We start from the raw sequence: 12696 nt of genomic DNA on the forward strand, positions 1-12696 counted from the left end.
CGCTGTCTGCCACACCAGTCTCTCTGACCTTGATTTGCCGTGCCTTCTCCCTCCCAGCAGGGCCCGGCAGAGGCTCTCACTGTCAGTCAGCCCCAACCCAGTCTCCTGGGAAGAACACCACAATGGGGCCCTTGTGAAGAGCAGGCTGTCCTCCCTGGCCTGGGTTTGTGAAGCGTGTAATTGGCACACATTTCTGGAGAGAAGTGGTGGCTGCGAATGACCACTGTCGTTGTAATAGGTTTTCTGCTTCCAGTTGCCCCCAACCCACTCAAGCGGGTCTGCAGCACCCCGAGGCTGGTCCACGTGGGTGAGTGCGAGGAAGGTGACGTGGTTTGGGATTCGAGGTGCCCCTCGGGGGACCTCAGGGCCTTGGGGTCCTGGAGGGTCAGCCATGCTGGGAAGAGGCCCAGGGTTCCCCGCTGGAAGCCCCACACCCTGTGTTCCCTGGTACTTTGTTCAAGAGCGTGCAGCCCATTGGTGCCAGTCCTGTGGCATGGTTCATTGTCCTCTCCTGGGAGGCCGAACTTCACATGTGCAGCTGCAGCCCAGGGGCTTAGTTTCCCCACGCCAGTCTCCTCTCAGGTCCTCTGGGTGACCATCTGCAAGCCTGTTTGCACACACGTGGATGAGAATAGGAACACCCTGCCCTGTGCCACAGAGGGTCCAGCCATGCCGGGCCAGGTATCAGGCGCAGGGGGAGTTGGACACCTCCCCAGCCGTCCTCAGTGACATCCCGCTGAGCGTGTCACCATGTCTGCACGGCGTCCTGCGAGCCTTCGGGACAGCCGCTCGGGGAGATGGTGCTCTGGCCTGTGACCAGGGACGGCGCCCGCTGGGCTTCTCCTCTCTTAGCCCTGCTTTCCCACCCACACTTTCCATCTGCTTTCTCCTTTCCTTCCTTTCTTCCCATATTTCCACAGGAAGCCCTGAATTGTGTGTATTTATGTGTGTGAGAAAGCACTGACACGACCTTGTAGAAGGCCCACCTGCAAGTATAAAACTAGCATTTGCTCTAATTTTAAAGCTTTATGGTTCTATGAATGAACTCGCCTGGCGTGGTGGTGCACACCTGTGATCTCAGCATTCAGGAGGGTGAGGCAGGAGGATTGCTATGAATTCAAGGCCAGCCTGGACGACCTAGTGAATTCAAGGCATGAAATGCATAGCAAAACCCTATCTCAAAAAACCAAAAACAAAACAAAAAATAAAATTCCATGAACTAGTATTTTCTGGTGAGTTTTAGGAAATTTTTTCATGAGTAAATTAAAGGCTGAGAAATTGAAACCCCACATGTAATAGTTGATCAAAATAGCATGACTTGAAATGTTGACAGAGTAGAAACAACTTCTACAGGTGTTAGAAAATAAAATGTTAAAATGTGTATTGTTTTTAAAAAAATTAAGGTCATTAGAGAAAAATGTGTGTAAAGCTTTGGTCTCTGTTTAAGAACTGCCTTCAAAATGTGCATAAACAGTATGAGTCAGTCGAAATGTGTATTTTACAGATGGAAAACGGCACTAGCTAATGTCAGCTTTGTGGCCATAAAAGGAGAGAGAAGAGAATGTATAGCGTGACACACTTGGAAAGTGAAATAAATCACGGGCCACATAGTGACACCCAAGTGTAAGCTATGACAACTGTGCGTAGCATTTTGTACAGGGTGCTCGTAGTAAGAACTTAAAATAGACTGCTGTGGGTGTGACTGGTGTTCCTGCAAGCTTATCGCAGTAGACGTGCATGGCGCAGAAGTTGCCATTTGAACCCTTTGAGACATGTGACTCAGTGGCATTAGGGTCATTCGCGGGCTCGGGCAACCTTCACCCCAATTCCGAGGACTTCTTCATTCCCGCACATGCCCTGCACCCACTCAGGGGCCGTGCCCGCCCTCCTGCCCTCCCAGCCCTGGCATCTCTGTTGTGTTTGCCACCTCTTAACCTGCTTATTCCAGGCGTCTCGCCGAGGTGGAATTGGGCCGCATTTGTCCGTGTCCCGTCTGGTTTATTTCATCCAGAGCAGTGTTTCCAGGGTGAATCTATGCATGGGAATTTCATTCCTTTCTGTGCCTGGTCACGTGTTCAGCTGTTCTTCAACACTTGGCTTGTCCCTGGTGTTGCTGAAGCTGCTATGGCCCTTGGTGTACTGATACCTCTCTGAGGCTTGATGATTGAGGCGTGCTGTCCCCATGTTGTCATGAGAGTGGGTGCCAGGCCTGTCGTGAGCACCCTCAAGGTGGCCCCGCCCACCTGCTGCAGACGCTGCAGCACACAGATCACCGTGTTCCTCACCCAGGAAGGAGCATAAGCGTCAGCCCCTAACTCCGTGGAGGTGACACTGTGGCTTCCCCTGCCTCCAGGATCACTGAGGAAGCCACCACTGCAGAGGCTCTCAGTGGAGTGGTCGAGGTGCTCAGGAGGAAGAAGATGGGGGAGATGATGCAGGTTCCAGATGTGGGGTGCGGTCACATGGCTTCTGCCCTTGAAGACAGGGCTCCCCCATGGGGATGGAGGCACAACAGCAATGATGGCGGCCAGCTTGGAGGGAGGGCCTGAGGTCTGAGGTTCTGTGCAGACCTGAGGAGGCCGAGGGTGGGAGAGCAGCTCTGGGTCCCTCCCCATCTCGGAGCTCGGAGGTCACGTCTGGCAGCGGCACCACAGTGGTGTCTTCCAGGCAGGGCTGCGTTGCGGTACCTGTGCATTCTTTCTCTCCTTTCCTTTCACTCCTTTTCTTTCTCTTCTGGAGCACTTGGGTTTGCTGCACACTTTGGCACCTAGGACGCCTGCAGTTCCCTGCCGGTGACACAAAGAACTTCACCCTGGAGCGAGGCCTCACCTCGGGGTCCACTTCCGCCACAGATGTCCCACTCTGTCCCCAGGGAGGGGCCCAGTGACAGGAGCTGCTGAGTTGCCCCTGTCGGGTTTTCAGTTGTGTGAGAGAACAGAACCACAGTGGGTTAGAAATAAAGAGAGGAAGAACATATCCAAGAAAGGAACAGGGCCGGGGGGTCGCCAGGGACAGGCACGGGCCAGGCTGGCCAGGCTGGCTGTTGGGGCCGCCTTCCTACCTGTCCTCGCTTCCCTTCCTTCTGCTCAGCGCTTTTACTTACCCTCCAGTCCACCCGTCTCTCTCAGCCTCCATGTGCATCTTACTGCCGTACGTTGGAGAACCCTATCAGTGACACAGGAGGCTGTCTTGGACAATCCGGGTCTCACAGGTGAGCGCCATCTCATCATTTTTCTCCTCCTGAATGGTGGGTGAAGCCGTTTCTGCCACTGGCTCTCCATGTGCTTAACTGCACCGTGCAGACGCTGACCTTCGTATTTCCCTGACATGAAATGACGTCCCTTCCTATTGTGGGAGACGATTTTGTTGTTGCTAAGTTAAAAATTTCTCCTATGAATTGTTACCCGGCAATAGTAAGACATTTTTATGACAGACGTCATATGACCTGCGCTGTGAAGTTAGGGTTCTCAATCACCTGGATTCTCTTCAAATAAAGAAAAGAATATACGGGAACCATACAGTTGAGCAAGTTCAGACACACATTTCCCATGCAGAATGAAAAAAGGTTTTTTTTGTAAACATTGGGTTTTTTTCTCCTAGAGAGAGAAGAAAGCTGGACTGATTAATAATGGCTCTTTTTCTCTACTGGAAAAAAAAGGGTGATTAGCACTTGAAAATTTAATCAAGAAAAGAATCATAATTGCTTGGTAGGCTAAAGTTTGCTTTTTTATGGTTACCACTTTTTAAAAAGTATTTAATCCTTAAAGAACCCTGTGCAAGGGAAGAGTTAGGAAGGACAGAGCTCAGTGACACACCTGAGCGTGGACACGAAGCCCACGGTGGTTTTTGCTTTTGTGTTTGCACTGTGGGTGACCCCGGGCGTGGAGCCCAGAAAACAAAGCATCAGGAAGGTCTTGGACCAATTTCAGAATAAAATTTATCATCATTGCTGAGCAAACTGAATTTTCAGAGTTCTTCTCAAGGCGCACAGCAGAGACTTTTGGGAGCCAGTGATAGCACTGCGCTGGACCCGCAGGCAGAGGTGCGGAGAGGCAAGTGTGATCCAAGTGCACTGGGCCACAGGGAGGTGGGGTGTGTCACGGGGGTTTGCGCCTGGGCTTTCCTGCCCACCTCCAGTCTGTCCCGAGAGAGCGGAGCGGCTCTGCACGTAGTGGGCGTGCGTTGCAGCAGCAGCAGGTGGGGTGCACTGAGGTGGGCTATGGTGCTGGGGGAGGAAAGATACAGAGACTCAGAAGCTGAGGTGGGAGGATTTCATGTTCCAGCCCAGCCTGGGCAATTCAGCAACTTAATGAGACCTTGCCTCAAAATAAAAACATAAAAAGGGCTGGGGATGTAGCTCAGTGCAGAGGCCCTGGGGTCAATCCCCAGCAACTCCAAAACAAAACATGGCTCTCTGCCTCAGCTGCGGAGGGCTGCAGTGGAAACACCTGATTTGGGAACCGATCCTGCCTTTAAACACTGTGTGTAACGTTCTGTATCATTCTGCCTCATACATCTAAGACTGTGATAGCCAGTTTGGATATCAAGTGTCTTAACCTTTCTGTTCCTTAAAGGAGACAGCGCTGGAGATAACCCAGCTGCCCTATCTGATTTCCATCAGGTGAAACCAGGGTTGTTTGCTTGCCTGCCCAGGGCTTCCACCCAGGCCTGCAGGACGGCGGAGGGTGAGCAGGGGCCAGCCAGGGTGGCCCTCCCTGGCCCCAGGGCAGGGTTGTTCTTGGACGGCTCTGTCTGCTCCATCACCTTTATTGGAAACACCTTCTTTTCTGGCCCCCCACTGGCACCCCCAGCTCAGAAGGCCAGGCTGACCGCCCCTTCTGCAGCAGCATCCGACTGTGCCGGCCCTGGGCCTTCCGGAGCTGTGCGAGCAGGCAGCTTCTGGCTCCTCCCCTGCACCCTGCTGCTGCCCTTGCCTGATTGAATCACCCGCAGTTCCCCAGGTGAGGGGAGCCTGGCGGAGAGCAGAGAGAATCATGAGTTCTCTCTGGGAGAATCATGAATCTGTGGGGCGATTCCCCTGTGGCCTTCCGTCACGTGGAGGGAGGAACAGGAGCAGCCAAGGCTGGGGCTAGGATTGCTCACCGGTGGTTACTTTGTTTGAAAGTTAAATACAACAAATATTCTCCGCATCACATGCGTCTTACAAATGAGTGATGAATTTCTCACTATAAAGGGGACATTTTAATATATATATGTATGATTTTCTAGCTCTTCTGTTTTCAAAGTACTTCGCTTTCATATTACTTCATTAAACTAGGAAATAATTTGCCTCTCTTGGTGATTTGTTGTATTTCTTTCTAGTAGACTCGGGGGACAGAGACAGATTACTTTTGAAAAGACACAGCCTACCCCTAGCTCTGACAGGCAGGAGATGTAGGTCACTATAGGCTGTTAAATTGGAGGCTGTGCCACTTACTGGTCCCCTGCTAGGGGCTTTTGACACCCAGGTTTAATGTGATAATTCCTGGTGGAGGTGTTGAGAGCCCACACGTCAGTCAGCAGTTGTTCAGAGCTGGGATTCTTGCACTTCAGGGGAAGATGCTGCTTTTCACACCGCCATCATGGTGGTTTTGCAGGGCTGTACCTTTTCGTTTTTCTCTTTGCTTATTAGTTATAACTCACAGCTTTACTCTCTCCCCTCAGTTGAGTTTGTGGTGTTTGGTTCAGACTACCATGTGGTGGGGTGTTTGGGGCACTTTTCCCGTAACTCCCGTCAAGATGCCTGTCTAGCTGGGCGTGCAGGTCAGGTGCGTGTCGTGTTCTCCAGCTGTGCACGCACCATGCCCAGTAGCCTCTGCCAGCGTGTTCTTTTCCAGGAGGTCAGTGTGGGAGCGGGTGTGCTGGGGTCTCTGACACCCCTGCTGGCCTCATGGTCCTGGACACTGTGGCTCACTGGCCAGGTCCTGCCCTGGGGCCCTCCCTCCCCTCTCAGCCCCTGGTGCCGGCAGCCACTTGCTGACTTTTATGGCTGTCCTTTCCTGCAGCCAAAGTGTCTCGGTATAATTTTCCACATTGACTTGGCGGTATTTTGCCCACTGGTGATGGTTTTCTGTCTTACTTTTCCAAATAAGGCCTTCTGCTGTCTGCAGCCCAGAGCTTCAGAAACCTGCAGGGTGGCAGCAAATCCGCTGCACAGCCGTGTGTGAGGGCCCTGGGAGCGCAGCACTTTGCAGCTGCCTTAGAATAGTTCTTTGGGCTCTTTTGCTAAAGAGAGGCAGAAGGGTGTTTTGTTTTTGGTTTTTTATAGAAAGCTCAGCAACTGGAGACTCAGAAGAATTGTGGAGGCGGGGCAGTGCGAGGCCTAGAAGCTGCTGTCCAGGTCTGAAGAGCGCAGGCCGGGAGGTGGCTTCAGCTTGCCCCTCACCTCCAGGCCTGGGGGCCATGAAATGCCCGCTGCCCGCTGACTTTCTGAAAGCTCTGTCACCTGTGAGTCGGTGATACCAGAATGCACCTCACAGAAGACCTGAGTTGGACACTGCCTCCTCACCCTTCTGGACCAGCGTGGCTGGGTTCTCAGAGGCTCCTTCCGGCTAGCAGATAGCTGTCTTCTCGCTGAACCCTCCGCTGGCAGAGGGAGGAAGCTTTGTCTCCTCTCATCTCTTTTGAGGGGCCTAATCACACCTTCAGGCTGCACCCTGGGGTCCTCACTGGACCCTAATTGTCTCCCAAAGCCTCCCCTTCTGAAACCTTTGCTTTGGGCACTCGGGTTGCAACTTGTAAATTACGGGTGACGAACACTGAGCCCCTAACAGATGTGTAACGCAAGAGCTCAGCTGGTGCCCAGCACCTGGTGGCTGTCCCTGTCCCCCCAGGAGGACCTGGGAGAAGGCGGGGTTTCCATCACACTGTGGCTAGGCAGGGATTGCCACCAAGCCTGAGGTGGGTTTCTGCGTGTTAGGCCCGCAGCGCCAACTGGGGTTCTCCCTGCAGTGAGCCGTGGAGGGCAGGGGGGCTGCTGTCTCCCCCAGAGTGGGTAAAGGGAGGGCAGGGCTGGGGGAGGAGGAGCCCAGTCTGTCCCATCCCTTGCACAGTTTCAGTGGGAATTTTAATTCAGCCTCATCCCAAGGGAGAAGAAGACTGTCGCCTTCATTTTCTCTGTCTGATTTTATTTCTCTGTGTGCTGTAAGTCAGCCAAAAAAAAGAAAAGAGTAAATGTTTCGAGCAATTAGCGTCTGTAAGAATTCGGAAAATCAGCCTACGTCGGTAGCCACTCTCTCATACTGACTCAGGCTTCACACTATCCTGATGTTTATTAGCCTCTTCTTATTTCCAGTCTTAAGTTTTAAGTCTAGAGTCTGTCTCTGGGCACTTTGGCAAAGCTGAGTTTGTCAGTTTTCCTAAAATCACTTGGAAGAAATTGGACCTAAAATAGGAACCATTAAGAATTAACTTGAAAGTCCACATCATTGCCTAACTGCATATTTTATTTAATCATATTCAGGACTCAGCAAATGCATTGGCCTTAGACGGGTTCAGTTTGGATTCACAAACTTAATTTTCCCCCTCCAGTAGGAGCGTAGGGCTGATATGCTGGCAGCGGACCAGCCTGAAGAGAAAGTGTGGAAATGATCCCGCTGCCCGCTGCCGCTCCCGCTCCTGGCTGTGCACTGGATCCTCAGCCCTTTTGCCTCTCTTCTCCTCACTCCTTGAAGAGCCACTCCCTGGATGCTGAGTCCCCCAGACAGGAACACTGTGCACACCGAGGGTCCCCGCCCTCCCCAGCCCACAGTCCCTTTCTGCCAGCTCTCTACTGGACGGGTCGCTGGACACGGGGACCGTCACTCACAACTGCTGCTCTCTTGGGCAGGGACTGCACACCCAGGGGCAGCAGCTCAGTGGGGTACCCAGCCAACTCCCCCCTCAGGGCTTCCCAGTCTCTTAACAAACTGTCCACATGTAGTTAGTTACACCCAAAGGACCAGGCTAATAAAGACAGCCAGAAGTGGGTGAGTGACGGCCGCACCACGGCAGCCCTGCCTAGGAGGTCGGGCTAGGCTCTGTTCTCTGACATCTTTGAAGTACACATTGCAGTTTCTAGGCTTTTTTACCCTGAGTCCTTGTTTATTTAGGTGCCAGATACCCTACACATGCTAAACATACACCGTACCACCTCACTGTGCCCGCAGTCCTTTTTTTATTTTTCTTTTCCCATTGTAAAGGACATAGCACACACTGTAGATATTTTGGGAACTGTGAAAAGCCACCAAAAAGGAAAACTAGAACCACCCATAATTCTGTCGCCTCAAGATGATCACTCTTGAACATTTTTTTTTTTTTTGAAAAATTATTTTTTTTGGTACTGGGGATCAAACTCAGGACCCTGCTCTTGCAAGGCAGGTGGCGGAACCACTGAGCCAAATCCCCAGCCCTTTCATACATCTAATTTGTGTGTGTGTGTGTGTGTGTGTGTGTGTGTGTGTGGTACCGGGGATCGAACTCAGGACCTTGTGCTTGCAAGGTAGGTGGCGGAACCACTGAGCTAAATCCCTGGCCAACTCTTGAATATTTAGATGTATATTCCTTCAGTCCAGTTCCCTGGTGTGCGCCCTCGATACATGACCTAATCATGCTGAGATCACCAAACACATGGGATTCTTCACTTGCATTTTCCTTTGAATGTATTGTGTCTCCTGGATCTTTCATGATTCAAATGCACCATTGTATTTCGAGACCTAATGTGTACTGTGAGGCTTACAGGTCACAGCACTGTATCTTGGTAATTTGCCAAGAGAAGCATAAAGGTAACCGAGATGATGGGAGTGCTAACTATCTTGACTACAGTCATCGCTTCCCTGTGATAAAACTATAAAAACATTGCACAGGTCCCTAAAGATACAGAATAAAGGAGGAAAGAGACCTCCACGGTGTTCAGTGAGAATTATAAAAGGTGCAGTGATGGCGCTTTGAGCTGTAAATGCTGGCAGTGCCTCTGCCCCTGTCCCCAACGTGCCCACGGTGGGGTGCCCCACACCCACCCAGGTATCCACGTGGGAGCGCTCACTCCGTGGGTGCCTGCTGACGTGGGATGCCCTACTTTTTTGGAGCCTATAAACCTTTTAAGTGGCTAAACAAGGTATCTTGTTCTAATTGCTGGTGGTCATTTTTATTGGCTGTGTGTTTATTTTTTTGCTAAGAGGTTATCCCACTTCCTGCACAGTAGTCCTCTTCTGTCCTGAGTTAGATTCTGCTCCCAGTTTACCCTTTGTCTTTCGATGCTAGTCAGTAGTTTCTTTGCATATAGATAGAAAGATAAAAACCCTAACCAGCCCACAGTCTTTTCCCTTAAAAGTTTCTATTTGGAAAGGGCGTGCTCTGAGAACAAATAGAAACTCATTGTTTTTCTAGTTCCTTAGGAGTTTTTGCATCTAGATGTTTTATTCACCTGTCCTAGGGTCTGTTTTGATGCTACTTTCCCCCACCCTGCCTACCACTTTTATCTGGGAACCCAGAAACACCCATTCATTTTGATGGTAGCCCAAACAAAACGTAATTAGGAAAGAAGTGGACTCCAGAAATCCTGTGTGTCTCTGAAACGTACGCCTTTGTCTCCCTACCTTCTTTCCATTGTCCTCGTTGTCCAGGCCGCCTGCCTTTTCATTAAACTGGGCAATCGAGGACCCTGTCCGCGAATCCAGGAAGGATGGGGTAAGCGTCCAGTACTCAAGTCCTCTCCAGCTGTGTTCCCTTCAGTGCTGAGCTCTGGGTGAAGTTGTTCCTTGACTGTAGAGGACAGCAGCCTCACGCCTGTGTCCCCGCTGGCTGGTGGGGATAGTGTGGCTGTCCCCTGCACCCCTCAGTAACAGCATGTCATTTGGATCTGTTCCAGAGTTTCCTGAAGAGAAGAGGCAGTCGGGAAATGTACAAGGAGAAGAAAACCCTCAGCCAGGTGAGCGAGGTCTTCATGCTGCGGTTACTTCTCCTCATAGGAAGCGGTCACATTTGGGAATTTTGGCAAACAAGTATTAGCTTTGCCTTCGAAGCATTCAGAGAAACATGAGCTGCTGAAACATTGAGACTCATTCACAACTTCCCAGCTGAGCCCCTTCTTTCCAAAGCCCTGGCTCCTTCCTCTTGTTTCTCCCTTGCACTGAAAGGCTGGAGGTCTCTTCGGGAAGAAGAACAAACTGGCTTTATGTGAGTGGTGCAGTCCCTGCAGGCGGACACTCAGCTCACTCCAGCCTTCAGCGTCCTCACGCAGTAAAATAAGTCGCGGGAGGGCTGGGTCCTTGACGAGCTGTTGGGGTCTTGGTTTTGCTTTTGGATTTTGCGGGTTTGCATGCACGTGTGTGTGTTGGATGAGCGAGCTGAACACTGGCATAAGTTGTTCTGGTGGAAAGGACGGTATGCCAGCTGGGAAGAAAACAGTAAAAGCTCAGCTCTTTCTGCGCACACAATAAGTGTTCTTCAGAGCTATTCTGGCTTTTCTGAAAAGTTGTTTAACTGGATTCCTTTCTCCCCCAACCCTTTTTTATTTGCTGCTAGTTTCAGGTGTTGGGGGAACAAAGGTGTTGCTGGGAGAGCAGCTCCCTGAGTTCTGAGCGCAGTAACAAGAGAGTCTGGGTGCCCAAGCGGCCCGCTCCAGAACCCACGTGCCTCAGGCCCCTCTGATCCCCTCTGGTTTCTGCATCCTCCAACCTCGGGGTCCCCAGAGTCATTTGAGGAGGGCCAGGCAATGTGAGCAGCAGGAATGCTCATCCAGGTGTCCCCTGCCCAGTGCCCCCTCCCAGGCTTCAGACAGGTTCCTACCTTCTGGCTCTTGAGCAGCAGAGAGCTTTGCCTGCACTGGGGGCAGCAGCGTTTGCCTGGGGGTGAGAGCAGCCACCCGGGGGCTGCAGTTCTGCACTCGGGAGCAGGCACCAGGCGCTGGGTGTGGAGCTCGCTCTGCCTGCCTGCAGGCTGATTGAGAAGGGAGTTTCTGTTCAGCAGCAAGCTGGAGCCGAGTGCCTCTGGAACTGCAGGCTGCCCACCCAAAACCGAAGGGTGCCGGCGCCCTGGCGTGAGGTCGGCATGCAGCCGTCAGCACTGGGGTGCTGGCTACACAGCAGCTTTGCAAGCCAAAGACTATATAGTGATGACGATACATTTCTAGTGCTTGACGAGGCCCTTCCGGCTGGAGGTGACGGTGCTGGCCCTGGGGTCTGCCCCTTGCTGAGCTTGCCTCTCTCTGCGTGGGGGGAATTGTCGCCATGCAGAGTTGTCACACAGCCCTCCTGGAGCTGTGGGGGGGGGCTGTGGTACCTACACTTAGGCTCAGCATGGACCTCCTCTGGGGTCTGGGCCGGTTCCAAATCTTTTTGTTTTTGTTTTTTGAGACAAGGTCTTGCCCTGTACTCCAGGCTGGCCTTGAACTCACTGTGTAGCCCAGACTGGCCTCCAACTCGCTGAAGTCCTCCTGCCTCAGCCTCTCAAGTGCTGGGCTAACAGTCACGTGCCACGGCTGGCTAGTTCCCAGAGTCTCTGGCTACGGCTAAGACAGGGGTGCAGCCTCCTGCCACCTGAGCCCCGGCTGAGTCCCCATCTTCTCAGGAGCGGATAGGCCAGACTCAGCTTCTCAGGGCCCCTGGGCACGTGGCCCTAAGGGAGGACTGCACCCCCTTCCCACGCATGCGCCCCGTCCCCAGCTGTCCTCAGCCCTGGTGGTGGGCGCGTGTGTGAGTGTAAGTGGGCGTGACGCGTCGCCCCTGGCGTTCCCCTCTCAGGGAGCTTCTTTCTTTAGGGAGCCAGAAGACTGGGTGTTCATCGCCCTCGGGTAACCTGCGAATCATCCGCCCAGGCGCAGGTGGTGCTGTGCGCTTCCCGGCCTCAGGTGGGCTCAGGAGGTGGGAGTCAGGCTCGTGGGAGCGGCCGGAGCGCAGGGCGAGGCCAGCGGTGCCCAGGGCCTCTCAGAGCCCTCTCTCCTCTGTTTTCTGCCCACCCGCCCGCCGGGGCTCCAGGGTCCGGGCGCGCTCTGCCTGCCTGCACCTCCCAAGGCAGGGGCCCCTGCCTGTGCCTTGGCCTCGGGTCCCTGTGGCTGGATGGCCCCGCTGCCCAGAGGCAAAGGGGACCCCACAGGTGACTTTGGCCAAGGCACAGTGCTGGTGGCAGAGGCCTCTCAGGCTTCTGGCTGGCCTTCAGCTCCCAAACCACCTCATTCACAAAGTGCCCACCGTCTGTCTCCATGGAGCAGGGTGTGTTTTAGCTTCTTGTAAACTCCTTTCCTTCATGTGAACCCCAGAGACCTGTCAGTGTACTTCGATTTCTTGCACATCCTTGTTTTACCGAAAGGTGGAAATGTGCTCCTGATTCTGTTACTGTAGAAAGTTCTGAGAAACACCGTGTGTATGTCCGGCATGGAGTAGCTGCTCAGCAACCCTGTGCTGAAAAATGGACAAATGAACAAATAGGCAAGCACGCCTGTCCTTCAGTGTTGGGGCTAGACACGATGCAGTGTCCACGGCGCCTGTGACCTGTGTGACCTTTAGGTACAAGGTTACCACCCCAGCGTCAGTCATAACTACTTTTCCCAGTGGCTCAATAGGGCCGGCAACCTTGGTTCCAGCTTCTCCCAGAAATGCTTCTTGTGTTTGCCCAACCGAACCCAAAGCAAATCCTTAATGTGCTAAGTGCCACTTATGGATTACTCTCCTCATACGCCAAGGAAGATGAGTCACTGACTGCTTTCTCCAGTGTTCCTTG

General features: G+C 52.7%; 1 protein-coding gene across 6 annotated transcripts in view; it reads left to right on the forward strand.

Moving 5' to 3' along the window:
* Mtcl1 (microtubule crosslinking factor 1) overlaps nucleotides 1-12696 on the forward strand; it is an 86306-nt gene that overhangs the window by 33440 nt on the left and 40170 nt on the right. For all 6 annotated transcript variants that reach the window (XR_015444801.1, XM_013075293.3, XM_087194874.1 and 3 more), the window contains exon 4: nucleotides 9848-9907. Coding sequence is in view for 5 of the 6 variants with exons in the window: in XM_013075293.3 (XP_012930747.2) it covers nucleotides 9848-9907 (60 nt within the window). In the remaining variant the exon portion in view is untranslated. The remainder of the gene's footprint in view (nucleotides 1-9847; nucleotides 9908-12696) is intronic.

The sequence above is a fragment of the Heterocephalus glaber genome, unplaced genomic scaffold (assembly GCF_053883595.1).
Source record: "Heterocephalus glaber isolate CG9 unplaced genomic scaffold, H.glaber_assembly_v1.0 deba00000331, whole genome shotgun sequence".
Classification (NCBI taxonomy): domain Eukaryota; kingdom Metazoa; phylum Chordata; class Mammalia; order Rodentia; family Bathyergidae; genus Heterocephalus; species Heterocephalus glaber.